This window comes from Lycium ferocissimum, chromosome 11, assembly GCF_029784015.1.
Source record: "Lycium ferocissimum isolate CSIRO_LF1 chromosome 11, AGI_CSIRO_Lferr_CH_V1, whole genome shotgun sequence".
NCBI classification, from domain to species: Eukaryota; Viridiplantae; Streptophyta; class Magnoliopsida; order Solanales; family Solanaceae; genus Lycium; species Lycium ferocissimum.
In genome coordinates this window covers 32246535-32269633 of record NC_081352.1, presented here as the reverse complement: position 1 = coordinate 32269633, position 23099 = coordinate 32246535, and the positions used below count along the sequence as shown (strand labels likewise).

Genomic DNA, 23099 nt, shown 5'->3' with positions numbered 1-23099 from the left:
TTGAGTGATAGATTGTTTAGCTAGGATTAGCTTTAGTTAGTGATAGATAATGGTGGATTCTATTGTTGGTTTTGAACCTCATTTTCATTGATTTTATGAAGAGTTGTTTATTTATGGATTCAATTGAATTTCTTTTGCCTTGAATTCAAATAGTTTAGGTTCTCTTGATTGCATCCAATTGGAAGAGTCTAAGTTTGATATATCTAGGTTTGTCTATAAATTCATTATCATCAGGGTCTAGCTTCTCTCCATCTTTTCTTCAATTCTCATCCCACTTCATTGTTATCCTTTAATTCTGCATTTTAGGAATTGATTTGGTGTTTCCCCCAAATTGATCCTTATCAGGAGTGATCAAGACTGATGGTTTCTCTCCATCAAAAGGCTGCAACTAGAAGATTACTGGTGTACGTAAAATATAAGATCTCTAAATATGACTTTGTGCAAAATTTCCACTTATTTCTTTTATTTTAAAGGCTTTTTAGCACATGATGTTCAATGTTTGTTGGAGTGGAGAGCAACCGAGCAACATAAGTTGCCTCTGACTAGTGAAAAAAGTTGTATGAACTTTTAGGGTAAAAATTGAAAAATAAAAGTAAAGGTCTAAAACAGAAAATGAAAAAAGTGAAGTTGTATTTGGAATTTTTATGGCCAAACACCATAAAATCAAAAAAAAAAAATCCGGAAAAAGGTGAATTATTAACGTGGCCAACAGGGTCCTAAAAATCAGACAATATAGGTAAAATTTCCAATGTGGCCAAATTAGTCCAACTCTGTAACTTTATGCAACTTATAAATTGTTTCGGGTTTTCTTGACAAGATTTATAAAACAAACAGTTGCTCCATTTAATTGAAGACCAAAAACCTGTTGAACCCAAAACCCCTCGTCGCAACTCGTTTGTTCCATACAGAAAAATGTCGGTGATGATAGTGACCAGTTTGGGTGAGATGGTAATGGACTTGTTTACGGATCGCTGTCCATTGACATGCAAGAACTTTTTGAAATTATGCAAGTAAGTCTATTAATATGTTCGCTTAAGTTGAACCTGATTTTGTGGCTGTTATTTTTTCTTGTATACTCGTCTATTGCTGAATTCAGCTACAATATTCGAATAATTTTGCAAAAAAATTGTTAATCTCGTGTTGTATTCATGCGAATCAGAAGCCTATTTATTTAATACCAGTATGCTAACTACGAAAGTAAGTCCATTAATATGTTCGCTTGCATTGGACCTGCATTTGTGGCGGTTATTATTTTTGTTTATATTCGTCTATTTGCTGAATTAAACTAACATATTCAGATAATTTTGTGAAATTTGTTCACTTCGTTGCTAATCTTATCTTGTATTTATGTCAATCAGAAACCTATTTATTTAATTTCAACATGCTATGTGTATACTTTTATGTATTGAAACTAACAAATTGAACCGTAGAGGATTTGCCTTTAGCTGACAGGACTTCTTTGTATAGTACAATCATAAAAGGTATTCAGAGAAAACGAGAATCATTGCATCCACATTCAAAATTTTCTTTTGTTCAGTTTTCCTTGTTTTATTTTTTATTTTTTTAGCTCATAGCGTTACCTTTGGATTAGTTTTATCTTGTTGGTTTATTAGATCCGAATTGTCGACTTTTGAATAATGTGTCAATGTTGGTACCGTTTCTTATGCAAGCCTTTCATTCTATTTCATATGGCTATGCCCTGAAGGTAAAAACTACCTCTAAGAATGAGCTGTGTATGTTCTCCTACGTTCTGTATAATAGCACGACGATATCTGACTGCCTTCACTATGAAAACAGTATGTAAAACAACTACATATATATTTAAGGAGTATTAAACTTATAAATTTACTCCCTTTGATAATGTAGGATTAAGTATTACAATGGCTGTCTTTTCCACACGGTTCAAAAGGATTTCACTGCGCAGACTGGAGATCCCACTGGAACAGGGTCTGGGGGCGATTCAGTATACAAGTAAGTCAGTAGTTATAAATGTCCTAAATTCACTTTTTCTTTCCTTTGAAATGGTGAACCCAAACCCCCTACCCGAGAGCCGACAGTGGCTTTTTTCAGTTTCACTCACTGGTGACGCAAGCCTCAACCTTGTAGTTGGAGGTGGAGGATCCTGTCCAGTTGGCTAATACGTCTATTGTCCCCTATTTAATGGTTTATTTCCGATTAATGGCTTGAATGTGTTGTCTACCCCTGGATCATTTATAGCATCTGTTAGTTCTTTTGGGGAGGGGGGTCTTAGATTGTCTTTTGCTATAAATGCAGTAGGGCTATGAAATTTCTTATAAGCTTGATGACATCACTCAATGCGTTTTCAGATTTTTATATGGTGAGCAGGCTCGGTTCTTTGGAGATGAGATTCATTTGGATTTGAAGCATTCAAAAATGGGAACTGTAGCCATGGCTAGCGCTGGGGAGAACCTAAATGCTTCTCAGGTCTTGTACTTTTCTCTCACATTAGCTTTCCATACAATCCTTTGTAATGAAGTTTTTGTACCTTTTGTCTTCATGTGGCCCCTTTCGAGTTCATAGCTTGTAATGTAACATCATATAGTTATGACATTCTTCTTTTTTTTTCTTCTTTTTGGGTTTCAGTTCTATATCACACTGCGTGATGATCTCGACTACCTTGATGGGAAGCACACCGTGAGTATTTCTATCCTAAACTTTATTCATGCCTTGATCCTCTTTGTTCTATTAAGGTCCTTGACTTATTTCCTTGATCCAATGCACTATGAATTCTTTGTTAGCTGCATTAACATTTAACCATGTTTTTGGCACTATGAGCATTTCCTTATTTGTTTACCTAAGTTGCACCTACGATATGAGAATTTCTTAGCTACTATGGTGCTTTCACAAATCTCAGGCATTAAGGTAATTGTTCCTATCGACTTTGTTTTGTACCTGCATCCAAATAGGTAGGAGGTATTATGCCAGAAATAGTACCAAAATATATACACCTACCTTTGAAATTTTTTAAGGATCCATTTTAGTACTGAATTTTCAGGTGATATGAAAATTATAGCGAAATAAGGATTCATTTAATGAGGGGTTATGTTTTTTGATGTTACTCAGATTTTATCCGGAGAATCCTATTCTGGAATATTTTTGTGAAACTCATTAGTAGTAATAACAAGAAGAAAGTTACTTGGCAAGATAATTTCTGATACTTGTTGCCCTACATTTTGTGATGTTTAATTTTTTTGCCTAAATTTCAAGGAGAGGCCAAGTAATCATATCTTAATTTCAAACTGTTCTTGCTTGCTCGTACCAAGGTCGCATAAAATTCTCCCCTATCTTGTGGATTTTCACTACGTTGGTTTAAATTTTAAGTGAAGCAGAAGGTTGTGATTTTCTGTAGATATTCTGAATAAATACACACTCATTATAGTGATATTAGTACTATCTATGTTTGTGCTTGTCTAGGACTTATATCTAGTAGAGTGTATTAACAACCTTTTACTCAATATGTTCTTTATGGTGAAGATGATGCATAATTTCTGAGTGCTAGAGTATATCTTGTACTGTGGCAACACAGATAACAAGTCAAGGAATGTTTTTATATGTTATATCTTTGATTGTCTTGGTTTTCCTATCAAGTTTTGCTTAATTTGAGATTTATATTCCGTATCATTCATGTTCTTTCATTGTCATTTATTCTGACTTCATTGTAAATAATATGAGGCGAAAGGGTTTGAAGCCTCTGATTATATTACTCCTGTGTGTTCTCTTAAAGTTGTTACCATCTCCAAATCCTTGGCATTTTGATCAAGGGATTCTGTTCTGTTAGGTTTTTGGGGAGATTGCAGAAGGGCAGGAGACGTTGAATAGGATAAATGAAGCATATGTGGACGGGAAGGGCAGGCCATTTAAAAATATCCGGTTCGTTGTTGATGTATATTATGCTCTCTCTTCTCTATGTAGTAGATCTCTCTTCTAATGGTTAATTTCCACACTTCAGGATCAAACACACTTACATATTGGACGATCCTTTCGACGATCCTCCCCAACTAGGCGACTTGGTTCCAGATGCTTCACCTGAAGGAAAGCCAAAAGATGAGGTAAAAAATGTAGAAATTACCGGTCCACTTGTTCAGCTCAACTAGTTTCTATATGTCTCAAGAATAGAGCTATAGAATTTACAGTGCTTTTATTTATCCTTCTTTGTGTAAAATTTAAGATTATGTTGGAAAAGATATGCAATGGTATTCTGTGAAGTTCATTTCTTTCCTTTTGCAGATCTTAATTGGTACATGGACAAACTTTTAAGTTTTAGACTGTAGGTTATCCACCTATAGACTCTGCAAAAGCTTTGTTGCCTGTTTTCTTTCTTCTTCTTTCCTTTTGATTCCTGAACCAGTTCTTAGCTTGATATAACATCTAAAGATGTCCATTTAAAATTAGTATGTCAAGAGAATTAGGTACTTGAGTATGGGATGTCAATGAAATTCTACTAAAGTAGAATTTTGTCTACAGCAAAACTTGTTTCTTCTGGGGAATTTTAACAATATAAATGTCAGAAAATAGAGCATCAGAGCAATATTACTTGTTTTTAGATTGGTCTTTTTGCTAAAAGGATTATGATAGAGATTATTAGGTTTTGCACTGCCTGACAAAATTTTTCTTCTTCCATATTTAGTCAAGGGATTTTGTATTTGGGCTTTGATCTGAAAAGAATGATAGAGTTCGATTGTCAGATGGTATATTTATATAGTGTGTAATTACAGAAAAACTAGGAGATTTGTTTTCCTAAGCGTATTGCATAGAATAGTATTTCTTTCTTTCATGTAGTGTAAAACACTAGGCCTGTTTTGCGATTCCCTTCCTGATCTTCGATCAGACTGCATGACTTGCTCACATGACTTGCTCAGGGTGGGACCTAAGGCTCTTCTTTATACCCATATTCCTTGGCAATGGCAGTGAATGAAATTTTCATAAAAGAGAATATGCAATAATATCCCTAACATATTCACTGTCCACTCTCAAGCATTACCTTTTTATCCTTTTCGTGCCCTTACATCTTGTTATCTACTTAGATTGAAGATGATGTACGACTAGAAGATGATTGGGTGCCAATGGATGAGCAAATAGGTATACAAGAACTTGAGGAGGTTCTACGTGAAAAAGAAGCACATTCGCGAGCAGTAGTACTTGAAAGTGTAAGAACTTTTATTAACTGTTTGATCATTCAAAAATTGTCAACCGACCAAATAGTAATTGTACTAACTTGTGTCACAGGTAGGGGACATTCCTGATGCTGAGATAAAGCCGCCTGACAATGTGCTTTTTGTATGTAAATTGAATCCAGTTACTGAAGTGAGTTTCTTCTTTAATCTTGTGCTTAAGGTCCTTTTTTTAGGACAGTGATTGTCTAAGCTTTAGTTCTTGGTCTTCCAATTTTAGAACAAGAATGCCTTCTTTCTTTCTGGTACTATTGACAATATTTTTCCATGCAGGATGAAGACCTGTATACAATCTTCTCACGCTTTGGTACCGTGACATCGTAAGTCATTGACTGCTTGATATTTTGAATATTCTTACATGCTATTTATTCTTCCCTATCTATTAATATGTGTGAAATTTCTCTCATCTCTAATTACTTGTTCTCCTCAGTGCTGAAATTATCAGGGACTTCAAGACTGGGGATAGCCTCTGCTATGCTTTCATTGGTAAGTTTAAGATTCCACTGAAACAATTGTGTGGTAATAAAGCTTAACAAAAATATATGCACCTTATTGCTGCTGCTTCCCCAATGATGTTTTTCTCCATAATCTTAAACTCCAACGATGTGATGTGAGTTACCCCATGCTTGCTAACAAGTCTAGGCGTGGTACAAAGCACAATAGTATCAGTATCTTTGGTGCTCATCGAGGGTGTCAAAAACTTCTTAAAAGAGCAGCTGGTGTTGACCAGCCAATCGCCTGAGGAAGACCTCTTTTTCCTTTTGCACAATTTAGGGCAAAGTTCTCTAAATTATATGAACCAAGGATGACACGCTATGTTTGCTCGATATCCGTGCCTCTATATACCTTTGAAAACAATACCAATAATATACTACTTTATCAACATTGTCCAAGGCAAAGTTCTCAATAGTAATCTGATCAGTATGATACCTCAAATCTTGGGTTGATAGCCTCAACTAGCTGTATGCTACTTGTAGCTGAATTTAACACCTTGATCTCCAATTGATTTCGTTGGTACCTGCTATTTTTTTTCAGAAATGACGATTTACTGTAACAGGCAACACCTTGATTATCATCATCTAAGGTGGTGAATGTCATCACCATTCTCTGTCCGTTCCCTCTCAATGCACAATCTTATTTCCATTAAGAATCCCTGACCTGCTTTACATTCTCTGCCGAGGCGTCTCTAAACACAAGGCAGGTATCTCTTATCCGCATTGCCACCAATCATATTATAACCTGCGTTACCTTTAGCAGTGATGCTCTTCTGTTGCCACCCTCACTAGGAATAACCCATGTTAACCATCGGGCTTGTTTGGATTGAAGGAATATGAAAGAAACAAAAACAATAGAATGTTGGGGTATTATTCTTTGCATGAGCTTTGAGGAGAGGCTAGAAGAGAAGGCAAGAGGACAGAACTTAGCACTTGAAAGCTCCAATTCTATCTAGAAATCATGCAGAATCTGCTTTGATAGAACTTTTCATTAGAACCTGAGTCACTATGAAGAACAGAATCATAGATGATAATATGATTGCTAATCAATATTCGATCTGTTAATATCTTTGTTAGGATGCAAGAAAATAATAGATTACAAATTTCCTTGCCTCTGTTTCTTTCCCAAAGCATTGCTTTTGATTAATCTTAGTTCCAAGCTTATAAACCCTAGAGTTTAGACCATACCTTCTTCCTCGTATCAAGTCCCGTTGTGTGAATTAGCGACACGTTACACAAGTTTCCCCCCCTAAGTGCACAATACAAGGGAGGCAAAATGAAACCTACTTCCTCTTTTATTTTAATTATATTTTGAAGGGATTGAAAAGCTTGTAGACAGAGTTTCATATCTTCACTTTTGGTTTCCCCTACTGTGTCTGCTTACCAACTAAACTGGGGAAACAATTATTTAACTATGTTGTTCTGCGTCCTCTCTTCTTTTACCCCCAATTAATCATAGTGCAAGTGAATGCTTTCTTTCCTATATTTTTCCTTATGTACTGATCTATAACTTCTTATTTTGCCAGAGTTTGAGGACAACGAAGCCTGTGAACAAGCATATTATAAGGTAGTAAAGAAGAACTAGCTCTGCTTTGATTGGAATATAAAATGTATTTAATTTATTGTGTCTATCTATCAAATGGCTTAAGAGTTCATATTACTGAGCTCCAAATTGAATGTAAAACTTGAATGCTGGTGGTTTTTGGAAAGCTTGATTTTAAAGACCCTAATTGGTGGTTTTTTATTTATTGGACCTAATTGGTGGGTATTGCTTTATAGAACTTCTTGTATACATGTTCTTGGCATTATGTTTCTTTCCAAGACCTGCCTGCTTAATTTATGAAGGGATTGTCCTCTTTGGATCCCATTCTTGAGTGACACAGAACTTAGGATCTTTGGGTACTTTATTTATGCAACTGATGAGCTGATACCTAGTTGTTGAGGTAACGAATTCGACGGATTCAGAGGCTATATCATCCTGTTGCATATAGTGATTTAGATTGTACATTTTTGTTTGCCCTTTCTTGTTCCTGAACCTTTTGATCTCTGTGGCATCATAATCTACAGATTGTAAAAAGGTTATCTTTCCTTTTCCCTTGGATATGACCAGGGAGATGAAAATGGGCAGAAAGAGCAGTGTCGTACTAATGCAATAGAGTTACAAGTGGTTTAACCACAACCTTGGCTTTTGCATTGTATATGAGGTGGTTGCCTTCCAAGTCTAAACTGAATGAACGAGATTCTGATAATTTGAATATTTTCTTTTTGCTTCCTCCTTTTGTTAGAAAAACATGCTTTTCCCACTCAAATGAAATGTCTTGTTGAGCATTTATTTTTCCCAGGTCAGGTTTAAAATGTTTATCCTAAGCATTTTAGTCGAGGAACATATGGGAACAAGCAACAATATGTGGTTTTCAATGGATAAAAGAGGTGTGATCTAAAGTTGAATCTTTGCTACTTTTGGATGTGATGAAATATGTGGTAGAACTTTCTTTTTATGGAACAATATTTCCGTCTAGCTTGTTTGTTCTTTTATTTTCATTAACTTGTTACGTGAACATTGAAGTTGTGTGTTTGTTTATACTTATAAGAAGGTAGCGACATATATGGTGGGAGAACTATGATTTAGATGACTTACTTTTGCTATTTTTGGTAGATGGATAATGCTCTAATTGATGATCGAAGGATACATGTTGATTTCAGCCAGAGTGTTGCAAAGTTGTGGTCCCAATATCGACGCAAAGACCAAGCTGGTAAAGGTAAGCTGTGCTCATCGTGTAATGTGTTTGTCTATCAATTTTTAATGGGATTTATTTGCATTAGAAACTGAGTGCTATAGTCCTTTATCGAAAAACAAGAAAAAAAAGAAAAAGAAACTGAGTGCTATAGTAAGATGATGTCATCTGATTGTATGGCGGTTTGTATTTGATATCAGATACTTTGCTCATCTGTGCATATGTTAGTATGATTTTTGTGTCCACGCAAGTGCGTATTGGATTTTATATTTACTGTTGATACTTCTATTCAGTGCCATGTGTCCCCTAAAACTAATTACTGTTTCAGTTGTTTTATTTATCAGGTAAGATAAAGTTTCTGTTTCAGTTGGTGTAACCAATTGACAGATTATGTTCCTTAAATGAGTTACATTTAACAGGTTTATCCTATTGGAGCTTCCCCTCAAGGTTGCCAAATAGGGTGATAGATTGCTTTTTTTTTTTTTTTTTTTTCTTTTTTCTGATAGGTAAAACTGTAAAAGTAAGTTTTATTAACAGATCTGAGTACCAAGATTGTACTGAACAAGTACAAAAACATGCGGGGTAGAAATTCGCTTATAGCTGTGAGAATTCCAAAAATTCCAGCATTATCAACATCAAAAGCAAAATCAGCATTACACAAAATTTTCAAATTCTGAATACTTCTGCTTTTAACTAAAGCAGTGTTCTCCTCCTTCCATTTGAGGCATCTTCGTTTTTTCTATAACGAAATGCTCCACACTATGCACAAAGGAATGGTCTCTCAGACCTTCTGCTTCTTTTTCAAATTCCAGTTTTGCCAACTACAGAGGGCTTGCTTCACATTGGTTGTCATAATCCACTGAATTCCGTAAGATTATGGAACAAACAACAAATATAAAAAGGGCAGCCCGGTTCACAAAGCATCTCGCGTTACCAGGGTCCGGGGAAGGGCCGCACTTAAGGGATTTGATGTAGACAAACTACCCTAATGCTAGCATTAGTGGCTGCTTCCACGGCTTGAACCCCTGACCTATAGGTCACACAGGAACAACTTTACACGTTGCTCCAAGGCTCCCCTTCAACACACAACGAATATGCCACTCAAAATAGCGATGCAATAGGAAGTGATCTACTGTCTCACCATCTTTTTGCAATTTTAGCACCAGCTAAAAAAGTTAAAACCTCTTCTTTACAATTATTCCTGCGTCAGACAAGCTTCATGTGCTTGCGGCCCTTCTAAAAGAAGCTACTTTAGTAGGAGCTTTGGATTTCCAAATCATTTGGCCTTATAGCACCATCCCAAGCTGCATTCCCATCCTGCCTTTCCAGCAGATCCCCCCTGGAAACTTGCCAGCGAAATGTTCCTCACAATCTCAAGCAAAATATCCCTATGTGAGGTTGCTTTTTGATGTCTTTCTATAATGACTTTATCATTTTAAAGTAGTTCCAAAAGACCTCTCTTATGTGTATCTGCATACTTGGAACATATGGTAGCAAACAACATTGTTGCAGCCCCTGCCAATTAGAGCTGATCGATAGCATTTATTTTGTTTCAGGAAAAGGTTGCTTCAAATGTGGTTCTCTTGATCATATGGCTAAAGACTGCACTGGTGATGCCACCAAACAGCATTCGAACTACGTACTTAAAGAAGAAGACAACAAGCAGCGTGGTGGAGATGGCAACTCAAGGTTAGTAGGAACAAATGGCCCATGCCTCATTCCTCCTGTTTTTCTCTCTCCAAAACTCCTGTTTTTTAAACTCTTGTGAACATTTGATTCAAGGTATGAAATGGTATTTGATGAAGATGCTGCTGGAAGTCCAAAAAGAAATAAGAGGGGAAGAGATTTTGAAGGTGAAAAACATTACGAGAATCAGAATCCTAAACGTAGGGAATTGGACGATGATGGAGCCCGGAAGGATAGAAAAAGAGATGGATATGAACGCCATAGGCAGGAGGAGAGAAGTAAAGATTACAGAACTGAAGAGAGGCATCGTGGAGGTGGGACGAGATCAAGTGTAGAGAAGGAGAGGGATTATAGGGGTCGAAACGATCTGGATTATAGAAGAAACACTAATTATGATAACCGCAAGGCTGGGGGAGAGAGGCCAGATCATGATAGGAGACATGCGGATAATGTGAGGCATGGAGATAAGGGTTATCGGAGGGAGAGTGAAAAGAGGGATAGGAAAGATGCGGTGGAGTATGATGGTGGTCACGCAGATGAAGTTAGGTACAGAGACAATAGGAGAGACAATAGGGAGAGAGATGAAAAGAAGCAACTAGACTCCCGGAATAGAGGAAGAGGGGAAGAGCAAGATAGAGGAAGGGGAAGGTCTGAGCGTGATGATGCTCGAGTCCGTGATCGTGACCGTGACCATGACCGTCATCGTGATGGAGCTCATGAACGTGATCGTGGCAGAAGAAACTAAGTCGGTGAAAAGGGGAAGAGCAAGATAGAGGAAAGGGAAGGTCAGAGTGTGATGATGCTCGAGCCCATGATCGTGACCATGACCGTCATCGTGATGGTGCTCGTGAAAATGATCGTGGCAGAAGGAACTAAGTCGGTGAAAATCATTCGCTAGAGCCTGGATAACTTAGCTAGGTACTGATATTTCGATGTATTATGCCTTTGTGCTCAATACTTTTTTTTTTGGTGTATGTAACTTCTATGAATTAGTCTTTGCATAAAGGACATTGGTTAACTTTAAAGGGCTGGCAAAAAGAGCTTATTAGACAAAGATGTTGCTGAATGAAAAATCCATACAAGGATGAACTGAAATCAAAGATAATTTGAGAGAAGTTTTAAACATACAAGAAGAAGATGGACACAGTTTCAGCTATTTAAATTATGTCGACAATGAACCAAATATTTTCCTGTTTCTTGTAATTTTGTTTTGAAATCCTCAAGTTTTTGTGTAAGTTCTAATTGTTATATGAAAGAGAAGAGTGTTGAACTGAATTTAAAACGTAGCCGGAGCAAGTAGTTGTGTTGACAACTTTTGCACAACTCTTACCCAGGAGTGTGACCGAAAGATAGATTGAACCAAAGCATATGTAAGGCTATTTTCTTCCCTCCAATTTAGACTCATCTTTTATTTACTTCATACTTTTTTTTTTTTTTCGTATTTACTTCATACATCTTATAAAATTAAGAAGTTTAAACTAATCTAACTAATTAATCTCAACTCTGATATAATGTTTATTCTTTGCTTAAATTAAAAAAAGTAATATTAACGCTTTTTTCTACGTCAATACTCAACCAAATAAAGTGTCAATTTGGCCATGGATAGTTTTCACTTTTTTTTCCGGAATATTATTTCGAAAAATTGTCTGGTTATAGAATTGTTACAGTTTCTGGAATTAGAAAAACTCCAAAAAATTGTTTTCACAATTTTCACTCCAAATCACTCACAAAAATTCAAAAACAACTCCAATTTGTATTCATGTCCAAACACAACTCTAATTCCCAAATACCATTTTCAACTTGAAAACAAATACTCCCTCCATCCCAATTTATGCGACACCATTTAATTAGACACGAAGTTTAACAAAGAAATGAAAACCTTTGAAATTTATGGTCCAAAACAATTCTGAGATATTTGTATGATTGTAAATCATCTAGTATATAAAGATTACATTCTTTTTAGGGACTAATAAAAAGAAAAATGTAAAAACATAAATTGGGACAAAGGAGTAATACTTTGTTTTCCAAATTTCACGTCCAAACACCCACTAAATATGCAACGGGCAGGGACGTGTTTTGTTTCATCTTTATAATTATTGGGGCTCAAATTCAATTTTGGTGCAAGTATTTGGGGGTACTTATCTAATTCTACGTGTACCTCCGTCACCGAGTTCGAACCTGCAAAAGATTTGTAAAGCAGGGCGATAGATAGCCGAGCCGCAACGGTGTGTGTTAATTGTTACCACTCACTTCCAACTTGGTAATAATGGCGAGAATGGCGTGCTCTCAGCTTCTTCCTTCAATGGCAGTTCCACTAAAGTCTTCTTTCTTCAATGCTTCTTCTTTAAGACTCTCACATCATCCTGTGCTACTCTTTAAGAGGCGCTTTTCCGTTGCTAAGATAAGCATGAGTTTGCGTGCCGGTATTGTTGGCCTTCCTAATGTCGGCAAATCCACGCTCTTCAACGCCGTTGTAAGTCTACGCCACTTGAATTCTGTACTACAACATATCTATATAACGCCGTTAATGCAATGAAAGCTGAGAAACTGGAATTAGAAGCTTAGCAATTGAATTACAACTACGATTGTATAATGCTATTCAATGCCGTTCTAACTCTATTTTTCCCTCTGCAACGACGCGCTATGTAGAAATGCCTATCGTAATGTAATTAAAGCTAAGAAACTGGAAGTAGGAGCTTAGAAATTGAATTACAATTACGAGTGTATAATGCGCGTAAATATTTGGACATGTTAGTTTCTTAATGAGCTAGATGTTTACTGGAGTGTAAGTATTTATAGTTACTGGTGTTTCTATCACAAGGAATTGAAGGTACAATGCTGTTAATTGAGAAATTGGAGATGCTGTTAATGCTGAAATTTTGAAAATTAAAGTTCAGAAACTGTAAGTAGAAGCTTCTAAATTGAATTACAATTACGAGATAATAAACATACTTGGACTTTTTTTTTAAAATAGCTAGATGTTTATGGAGTGTAAGTTGCTTCGAAATTGAAATACAATTATGAGTGTAAAATGTGCGTGAATATTTGGACATTTAATTTTCTAAATAAGCTAGATGTTTATAGTTACTGGTGTTTCTATCACAAGGAATTGAAGGTAGATGCTGTTAATTGAAAATTGTATAGCTGTTCGACATTTCTATAGGAAAGTAATGGATAATTGATTTTGATCATATTCCTGGATGCTCTTCGTGAGCCGAACTGGGATGTTATCCTATTTGATAAGTGCATACTAAATATATCTGTATGAAGGATGTTATTTGCTAGTCAGAGGGACTCTAACTGAGGTTTTGAGTTGATGAACGTGTTCTTAATTCTACATGCTGGGGAAAAAAAATCATGTTATTGAAGAATTTGTGTGTTTACTTGCATTTTGTGGATCGAGTGGGTATAAAGCTAGCTTTTCTTGACGATTATTTTTATATACGTGGAGTTAAATATCAAAGTTCGAGGAGTTGGGTGTCAGTTCATGTGTTAAGCCAGCAAAATGGTAATCGATGTAGATTAAATTGTATCTTAAATTTCAGGTATCTCTGAAATGCTCTAGCATTAATGGACAGAATGGGTTATGCAATAGTTATCAATGCTATTACATATATTTTTTGCAAATTAGTTGGTCCAGTTCGACAGTTCTTAAGTTTTTGTTTGCTAGCAGGTGTCGGCTGATATGTACCATTAGTCTGTTACTATGGTCCATTCTATGTGCATTCCAGTCTGAAAAGCTAACGGATTGTAACATATGCTGGAAACTTGACATTGTACTGTTGTAGTTTGCTTTCAAATAATTCCTTTGATTATCTGCTGCTATGTTTGTAGTTGGTCACTTGTCCTAATAGCCATTGCCATTATTATGTTCTTGCAGGTTGAGAATGGAAAAGCTCAGGCTGCCAATTTTCCTTTCTGCACAATAGAGCCAAATGTAGGGATAGTTGCTGTCCCTGATACACGCCTCAATGTTCTTTCTGATCTAAGCAAATCGAAACGAGCAGTCCCGGCATCGATAGAGTTTGTTGATATTGCTGGTCTTGTAAAGGGAGCCAGTCAAGGAGAGGTTTATTCTCAATACCTAAAGTTTCTTAGAATCAATTAATATTAGTCAATGTTTTTACTTATTGTATCATTGCATCAGTGGCACTATAAATTGAAGATACGACAATAGTTTCATAATACATTTCTGTGGCAGGGCCTGGGGAACAAGTTCTTGTCACATATTCGTGAAGTGGACTCCATACTTCAGGTTTTATATACTTTCGAGTTCCTTTCTCATTATTAGCTGTAATCTCATGTTATGTTGAATTTCATGTTAGAGCCCACTTCCATGGAAGTTATGATGAATCTATTTGATTGACCTTATTGAAGAGTGTGACTTGATCCTGGTATAAAAACGAGAGAAAAATATTAAAATATAGATCTTGATGTATCCCTTTTTGGTAAGAAATGAAGAAATTGTCATCTGGCAGCATCCTTCGAAGGATCACTTAAGATTGCCATGGTCTACTTGAGATTAAAGTCAGGAAAGAAGCTCTAGTGAACTTACTCAGTTACCGTCTATATATTTAAACTGTCTTATTTCTTCCTAGATTTAATACTTCAAATGCATTTCGAATATGAAAATAATCTAAATAAATCATTCCAAAGCCTTCTTTTCTCCTTTGAGTTATAAGGCTTTATTTTTCTGTTATATTGCACTCCTAGCCTATGAGCATGTAAAAGAGAAGGAAGAGTGCTCCATCAGCACGCTTTGAGTTCCTTATTGATTATAAAACAGTTCTGTCATCTTGATTAAAAAAAACAGTTCTCCTTAAAAAAAAAAAAAAAAAAAAAAAAAAAAAAAAAAAAAAAAAACAATTCTGTCATACATTTTCTGTTCGTTGCTTGCTGGAACTGGTTTTGTGTACTATTTTAGGTGGTACGCTGTTTTGAGGACAATGACATTGTTCATGTGAGTGGGAAGGTTGATCCAAAATCTGATATTGATGTAATCAACTTGGAATTAGTATTCACAGACATGGATCAGGTACTTTTTACAATTCTTCTTTACATTTACAGGATGCTAATGTGTGATGTTTAAAGAAACTGCGTGAAAATCTCCCAAATAATTAAGGAAAAAGCAGTTGTCTTTGGGATCCATTTAAACTTTTTCTTCCTTCTCTTTTTCACTATAGCTCCGGTAGAACTTCATTCCTTTCTGAAATCAGATCCAGTGGTCATTCGTCACTGGAATTTATGATTTGCAGAGGGAGAGGTTATTAGCATATGATCTTCATGGAAATTGAAAGCTATGGGTGTTCTTGGCTGTTATGCTGACAGCCAACTCGTTAGCCTTTGTACTGTTGCATGTAGGTTACCTTTAGATTTGTATTATGAAGAAGTGATATAATCTGTTAGAGAAACGAGATTGCATATTTGACATACTAAATTCGTATCTCTTGCTTGAGATCTGGGTATAGTACTAATGGTTTAAAATTGTTATTGAAACTATAAGTACAGTCATTTACCTTCTTTGTTTGTTGCAGACCAGTGTCAGTTCTAAGTTTCTCTGTCTGTTTAACATCATAATTTTTATAAGAGAGGTGAAAAAAAAGAAGACACGATTATTGATGGCACTCTGTCGGTGTAGGATGAACGTTAGTAATATAATGGTTGAATTATCCATAAGAATTAGAAATCAATGAATTTGATGTAGTTATTTCATCGCACAAATTCTTGTACATTCCAGAATGGAGATTCAGTAGATATCCTGTGGGTCAGTAATTGTCTAGTGCAGCAGACTTCAAAATAATGAACACTTCTTTATCTTCGGTTGAGGGGAGTGATTTTCAATTAAGCTATATGCAAATAATTTAGTTTATCACTTAATCTGCCCCAACTTGCTTGGGACTGACTGAGATGTAGTAGTTGTTGTACTTAATCTGCAATAAAAAATCTGGGACATTCTTGAAAAGACTGCCATATGTTAAAAATAAAAGTTCTCCCACACCCTTTCAATACGACCTAAAAATAAAACACTTAGTCATGCTTTTGGACCATCTTGCTTTATCTAATCCAAATTTGCCTTCTAAATCTGTGACTAACACATTTAATGGAAAAAACAAAGTTAAATGAAAATTAACTGTTGTCGCGGGGTCTATTAATTTTTATAAAACATTAGTTTCATAACTATAGGGGATGATTATAATTCTCCTTTTTAACAACATCAGGTGGAGAAGAACTATGCTTCCTATCATACTTAAGTCCTCCTGAGTTGATGTCTAAATTTTCGTTGAGAGTGAAGTGAAGCACTTAAACTATGCAGATGGTTTATTTGCAATATATCTCATTTTGGTTGGGTTCAAGTAAGACAATGCAGGATATATAGAAGTAATATAGAATAATAAATTATCACGGCGATAACTGGAACTGTTCTGCTCATTTTTGGTTGCTTATAGAGAGGCAATTACTTACCCGAGCCTCCTCATTCGTCCCACATGAACTAGGAGTATAGCTCATGGGGAGGCATGCGGAAGAATCTCAGGATGACGACTTGGAGGAAAAAGAGAACATAAACATAAATGGTACATGCTTTTTATTAAGATGGACAAAATAAGAATTCGATCACATGTGATAATAATAGTATAGCACGAGAAGTGTATATGAATAATAGATTCTTATGTACCTATGAAACATGCATGCCAGGCTCCTGATGGTGTCCGACAGAAGGTGCACAAGACAAGGGGTGTGGATGATATTTTCTTTCTTTTCTTCAACAGTAACTTTGTATTCCTTTCTCCTTGTAAAGTTTCTTGGTATGTGAGCCAACTAATGGCACTAAGTTTACAAGAATGCAGGTTGAGAAAAGAATGGAGAAACTAAAAAAGAGCAGACCTAAAGATTCACAAGCTAAAGTAAAGGTAAACTTCTCTTTTAGTTTCTGGGAGATTAAGTGAGTAATTCATCCTTGCAAGGTTTTAAAATGTTAATTGTTGTTTGGTGGCATCCTAATGGTACCTTACAAACTTTGTATTTGGGATATCTATTTTTGATATTATTGTTTCAGGAGGAAGCAGAAAAGTCTGCCTTGGAGAAAATACAACAAGCACTACTGGATGGAAAACCAGCACGATCAGTATCTTTGACGGAGTTTGAAAAGGATGCTATAAAGCAGCTTTGTCTTCTTACAATGAAGCCTGTCATATATGTGGCAAATGTAGCGGAATCAGAGGTGGCTGAGCCTGAAAATAATCCTCATGTCAAGGAAGTAATAAAAACAGCTTCTGAGTTAAATTCTGGTGTGGTAACTATTTCAGCCCAGGTTTGTCGACATCTTTCAGCAGACTTCCCTTTTGTATTTGAATCGATCAAAATTCACGGCTTATTCCATTTCAGCGGGAGCACTATTGTAAATTACTTTAATTGTCATATCTTCTTGTGGTCCTTGGTAGGAGTCTAGAAATTCCTATGATAAAACTAATACCAGAAGGAAATCCTGGGGATATCTGACATTACCTTCTTTGAGAGAAGGGGGTGAGAAGCATGAAATGACCTTTATGGAAATTGGGACTGGTCAAGATCTCTTAACCATTTTAGGGAGAGGAGCAGTTATTTACCAATTTGTTTTCTTTGTCATATGCATCCTTTACTTTTCCTCCTTTAGGGTGTAAGATTATGATTGTTAAAGTGAATCTAGCTTTCTGCACTATTAAAAATCTTTTTGGCATCAGAGGGCTACTTCCAGTTGCTACATATTTCTGGGCTTCCTATTGCAGGTCGAATCTGAGCTATCTGAACTTCCTTTAGAAGAAAGAATGGAATATTTGAAATCTCTTGGTGTCGATGAAAGTGGCTTAGGAAATCTTATCAGAGAAACTTATGGTCTCCTAGGGTTGCGTACGTACTTCACTTCTGGCGAGAAGGTGAAACAAATAAAAAAGCTGTAGCGACTTTTGATTGTTGGCATAGCTTTTGGTATTATAGTCTATGAGTGTTGAGTATATTATTGGTCAACTTGCAGGAAACCAAAGCTTGGACCATACTCGAAGGTTTGCCCTATATTTGCTCTATTTTATTCTTTTCTTAAAGTGAAAAACAAGCAATTTTTGACCCTCTCTTATAATACTTCCAATTTTGGTGATTTCTTTTATTTGGCTAAGCACATAAAACCTCCACTTTTCCTATTTTTTTGCGCTTTTGTCCTATTTTTAGTGGCACTTCTTAGAATCTGCTTACTTGTCTTTAGTAGCTTAAATGGCAAATTAGCTTCTCTTTTAAATTCTAGTGTCTTTTTTTCTTCTTAAAATATTGAGTTTAATCATTTAAAAAGGGGAAAAAGGAATGCAAAAAGGATCATCATGCTTGTCATTTTCTGTCCCTCCTCCCTCCTCTCTCATTGTCTCTGCAAGTCTCATTCTTTTCTGCCCCTCCAACCAGCAGCCTTCCCACTTATCTCCCTCTCGGGGTTGCTGCATTTTTCTCTCCCTTGTCAGCTCGTGCAAACAACCATATGCAGCACTTTTTCCCCTTCGGGCTCCTTCACGTGGAAGTTCTTCTTCTCCCTAGTTCCTTTTCCTTTTCTGATGTCGAACTCTTCCTTATTGTGGGTCAATTTTCTCCAGAATTTTCAAGAATAAATAAGATATAATTGTATACCAGATTCAACTATGGTGGAAGGAAGCAATGCAACAAGATAGTGAAGGTGAAAAAGACAAAAGCAAGAGGACGTTGTTGTCGGAAATCAACTTTCAAGATGTACAACTTCATTGATTTGTTTATCATTTTTCACTAATAAGTAATGAGAGTGAGAAAGAGAGGCAGCCTTTAATGTTTGTTTAACTGTTGTGTCGGGAGTGCCCACTAGAAAAATGGAGGTTTTATGTGCTTAAAAATAGAGGGACCGAATTCAATAGTACCAGTTTAAAAAATAAAAAAAAAATAAAAAAAAATAGAGGGACCGAATTTGGAATTTGCAACAAAAGGACTAAAACTGTTTTTTCCTCCAAAATTTCTTTTATAGAGAACTTCTAACTGAATAACTTGTGCTAGAGTAAAATATCCTCTATAATTTGCTTAAATTGGTTACAGATTTAAATATTTGATAGGCTCTTGACTGACGACATGGCAACTAACCCTTTACAATCCTTTATCCTGAACATTTTTCTCTAACCATTACGATTATGTAGGAATGACTGCACCCCAAGCAGCTGGGGTTATTCACTCCGACTTTGAAAAGGGCTTCATCAGGGCAGAGACGGTGAGTATCATGTCAAAATGTTAAAAATAGCAAAGGTCGTAAGAAACAGTAAACTTGCTTTTGTTACCTATAAGACTTTCATCATGTACGTTGTTTTTGCTTTAGAGGAAGACCATATACTCAATATTTCTGATAAAATTTAATAGGCATGCAAATATATCGTAAATATTGCTAAGGTAAAGATTGAGAGTTTAAAGCTTCACATTGGTTGGATGATGAAGATATGCTGACAATGGTGAACTTTGGACTTTGGTGAAGACAAATAAATGTGATTGATCTAGGTGACTGGATGTAACCATTTCTGGAATAATTACCTTAGATGGACAGAGCAAGTGAAAGCAAGTTTACCCATGATAGGTGTAGCTTGATCGAACTGTTTTGTTAGGTCATATGTGATTATCACTGGCAATGAAGAATTGAGTACGGCTGGGAATTTAAGACTTTGTTAACATTGTTATAACTTATGAATTATGAGTCTGTGCAACACTTTACCATATCATATAGTTTTTGTTTAAATGTTATTCTGGTGCTTTTTGGGCTTGTTTGTGCATATATAATACCTAAAAGATGTTCAAATACTAGCTGCTAATAGGATGGATCTTAGCTCAACCAACAACAAATACGATTCAATCCAAACTAATTGGGTCGGTTATATGAATCCTCAACATCCGTTTAGCTCCATTTTGACAAATAGTAGTGGATATAGGAATCCTCAATAGGGTGGATCTTATATCAATTGATTTAGGATTGGTTTGTTATGTTGTGAATCTGAAGGTTTAGATCCATTATGTAACCATTTTTATGTTTAATCGTGTGGTTATCTTTTGTCTTGCATTTCGAGTAGCCCAGGAACTCACATGCTGAATGTGTGGAAACTATTTAGAACTGTCTTATGAGTGTTTGGAGTTGTTTTTCTCATGGAAGAAGGCTTAACTGGCCACAAACTAGATATTGGAACCATTTCAGCTGAGTTGGCCATCCCCTTTCAACCTCATATGCACACCCAAGCTCGGATGAGTTTGTTGTGAACAAACTCTACCACAGCTAACATAGAACTATAGTAGTTATCCTTAGTTATTTTCAGGAGAGATGAGCCTTAGAAATAAACAGTTTCAATGATTCGTCATCTAGGTGTATTTTTATGGTCTTGTTATGTTATTAGCCAAGTATTTTTCTCTACAAGTTTTTGAATGGTTTTCCCCTTTAACTATTAAAATAAAAGCTTTTTAAGTTGGTTTGTCAACTTTGCCTCTTTGCAGGTTGCTTATGATGACTTTGTTTCTGCTGGTTCATTTGCAGCTGCAAGGGAAAAAGGACTTGTAAGTTGGCACTTTCTGATCATTTATGGTTCTTCTTGATTCTGTTACTTGCTTTGATTTTTGACAACCTCAGATGTGGGGAAGTGTATAAAATGTCGTTGTCGTATTTGATTGAGACAGTAAAGCAATGTTATGATTGAAATTACTGGTACTTTAAATATTTATCTACCTGAACCAAGTGTATGATTGAAAATTGAAAACTTAGTGCTTTCTTTACAATTTCAGATATATCTGAACCCAATAAGGTCTTCCCCCATGCAGGGGCGGAGCCATAGTGGTGGTTAAGGGTTTGGCAGAACCAGTAACTTTGGCTCGAACCCTGTATTTGTGTTAAAAATTCATTTAATATGTACAAATAATCTTTACAGAACCCAGTGAGCAAAAAAAATGTGGTCCAAAACCCATTAACTAAAAATCTTGGCCCCGCCTCTGCCCCATGACCCAAAGGTACCCAGATATTCCTTAGGTACCGGAAATGTCTCGAGGAATCAGTTTAAAAGTTAGGACTTGTGGTTGTGCTATAATTTCAAATATAGATAAATATTTAAAGTAACAGTAAATAAGCTAAACATTTCAATGTTAGCATTAAAAACTTTATTTAAAAAAATGTCCATAAAATAACCTTAGATATCTATCTTTGGCTTGTAAGCACATAATTACATGCAGTGGCAACACCAAAATAGCTTCCTGAAGCAAAAAGCTTTGGCGAACACAAGTAAAGAATTCATGGTTGTTTTTTGGTGTCATTTCCTGATTAGTATTTAGTATTGATTGGATAACATTTTGCTGGAATGAACCTTTTAAAAAAATTTTAGTGGACCACTTCACTATCATGTCAGATCCCTTAATAATCCTTATTTATGTAATTGGATATTGATAGCTGTTCCGACCTCCTGACCTTGAATCCAGCACTTCAAAATGAGATGTTTATTGCCTCCCTACCCCCAAATTATAAGGAGGCTGCTAGTCTCATGTTATTATTAGTATGTAGTTTTTTCCCCACGAAGCTAATTACTTGTGTAACAGAATGTAAGTAGTGTTTCTTTGTGCCTACTGACCCGTGCAAACAAAAGAATAGATCAAGCTGGTTACATGATTTATCTTTGTGTACGCAGTTGAGGTTAGAGGGGAAAGATTATGTTGTGCAAGAAGGGGATATAATGCTGTTCCGGTTCAATGTCTAATTGAAACACAACTGGTGAAGGAGATGTCATGGATTTTTATGATGCCCACGCATGCCCACGGTTGTTCTGAACCATTCAGGTTTCTGGCACAGCAGATTTTGCTACGGAGAGATTTTTTTTCGTGAAGCCTATATTTTATGAGCTAGCCAGGTTTGTGAATTTTAAGGCACTGCAACTGGTGCTGATGAGATAGATATATGATTCTTTACTCAGTCGCTACAAATCTCAATTTTGGCTTGTCATGTAACATTCAATGTCCATAGGTCTTTCGACTTGTGTTATATTGTTGTAATTTTTTCACTCCTTACCACCCTCCCCCACACGCCTTAGATGGGCACTGCATATGATTTAAAAATAAGAACGGAAAAAAGAAGTTCCAAAAGTAGAATATTTTGACAGTTCGATGATTATGAATTGTCCGGCAGTCACTGCATTATTATAATTCTATAGCTTGAAAAGCTTAGCTGCATGGTTGATGGAGGTACTTGGAACCTTCTTTGTTTTTTTAACTCTTTTTCCTTCTTGATTTCGTTTGTGTGGGCAAGGAATACAGATATATGTAGTGGTATGTAATTCTCTTTCAAGAGAGTTTGTCCTTTAACCTACCATAGTATGTAGCTCAAGGAAATACTAAATGTAGAAGACGTGGTTCTTGACTTGCTGCTTTCCCGGTTACTATCACTATATTATTTTCCATTAGAATGTGCTAGTTTTCGCTGTGACACCATATGATTTGCTCTTCCACTGTGGCAACTTGCTTTCCTAACGAAAACACAAAAGGGAAAATGTGCAAATATATCTCTCAACTTTGAAATTTAGAGTAGATATACTCCCGTTATAAAAGTGGTGTAAATATACTCATGCCATTACAAAATGGTGCAAATATTTCTTTTTTGCTGACGGATTTTTTTTTAAAAAAATCGTTTAGTTAATTTTGATTAAAAAAATACCACGTGGCTTTAAAAAAAAGTCTACCATTTTTTTTGAGTAGATATGTTTTTCTAAAGCCACATGATAATTTTTTTTTCTGGTGGGTCGGGTCTGGTTCGATTTAAAAAATGGATAGACTTATTTTTTTTTTAAAAGCCACGGAGATAATTTTTAAACGAACCAGACCCGACTCACAAGAAAAAAATTTATCATGTGACATTAGAAAAATATGTCTATTCAAAAAAAAAAATGAGTTACTTTTTTTTAAAGCCACAAAGCATTTTTTTTTAAATTAAAAAATAAGCTGAATGATTT

The 23099-nt window shown here is 35.8% G+C and overlaps 2 protein-coding genes across 2 annotated transcripts; both read left to right on the top strand.

Moving 5' to 3' along the window:
- The first annotated feature begins 851 nt into the window (after positions 1 to 851).
- LOC132035927 (peptidyl-prolyl cis-trans isomerase CYP59-like) lies at positions 852 to 11132 on the top strand. Its single transcript, XM_059426103.1, has 14 exons — positions 852 to 1010; positions 1867 to 1971; positions 2328 to 2445; positions 2605 to 2655; positions 3800 to 3891; positions 3971 to 4070; positions 5046 to 5168; positions 5248 to 5325; positions 5466 to 5512; positions 5623 to 5678; positions 7213 to 7253; positions 8343 to 8445; positions 9978 to 10110; positions 10204 to 11132. Exons 1-14 carry the CDS (start codon positions 913 to 915, stop codon positions 10850 to 10852), a joined length of 1794 nt encoding a protein of 597 aa, XP_059282086.1. The 5' UTR covers positions 852 to 912; the 3' UTR covers positions 10853 to 11132.
- Positions 11133 to 12284: 1152 nt separating this feature from the next.
- Positions 12285 to 22264, top strand: LOC132038683 (uncharacterized). Its single transcript, XM_059429374.1, has 11 exons — positions 12285 to 12580; positions 13988 to 14176; positions 14309 to 14362; positions 15032 to 15142; positions 16953 to 17015; positions 17162 to 17416; positions 17871 to 18017; positions 18116 to 18143; positions 19281 to 19351; positions 20611 to 20670; positions 21786 to 22264. The coding sequence occupies exons 1-11, from the start codon at positions 12374 to 12376 to the stop codon at positions 21852 to 21854; spliced, it is 1254 nt and encodes a 417-aa protein (XP_059285357.1). The 5' UTR covers positions 12285 to 12373; the 3' UTR covers positions 21855 to 22264.
- Positions 22265 to 23099: the final 835 nt, after the last annotated feature.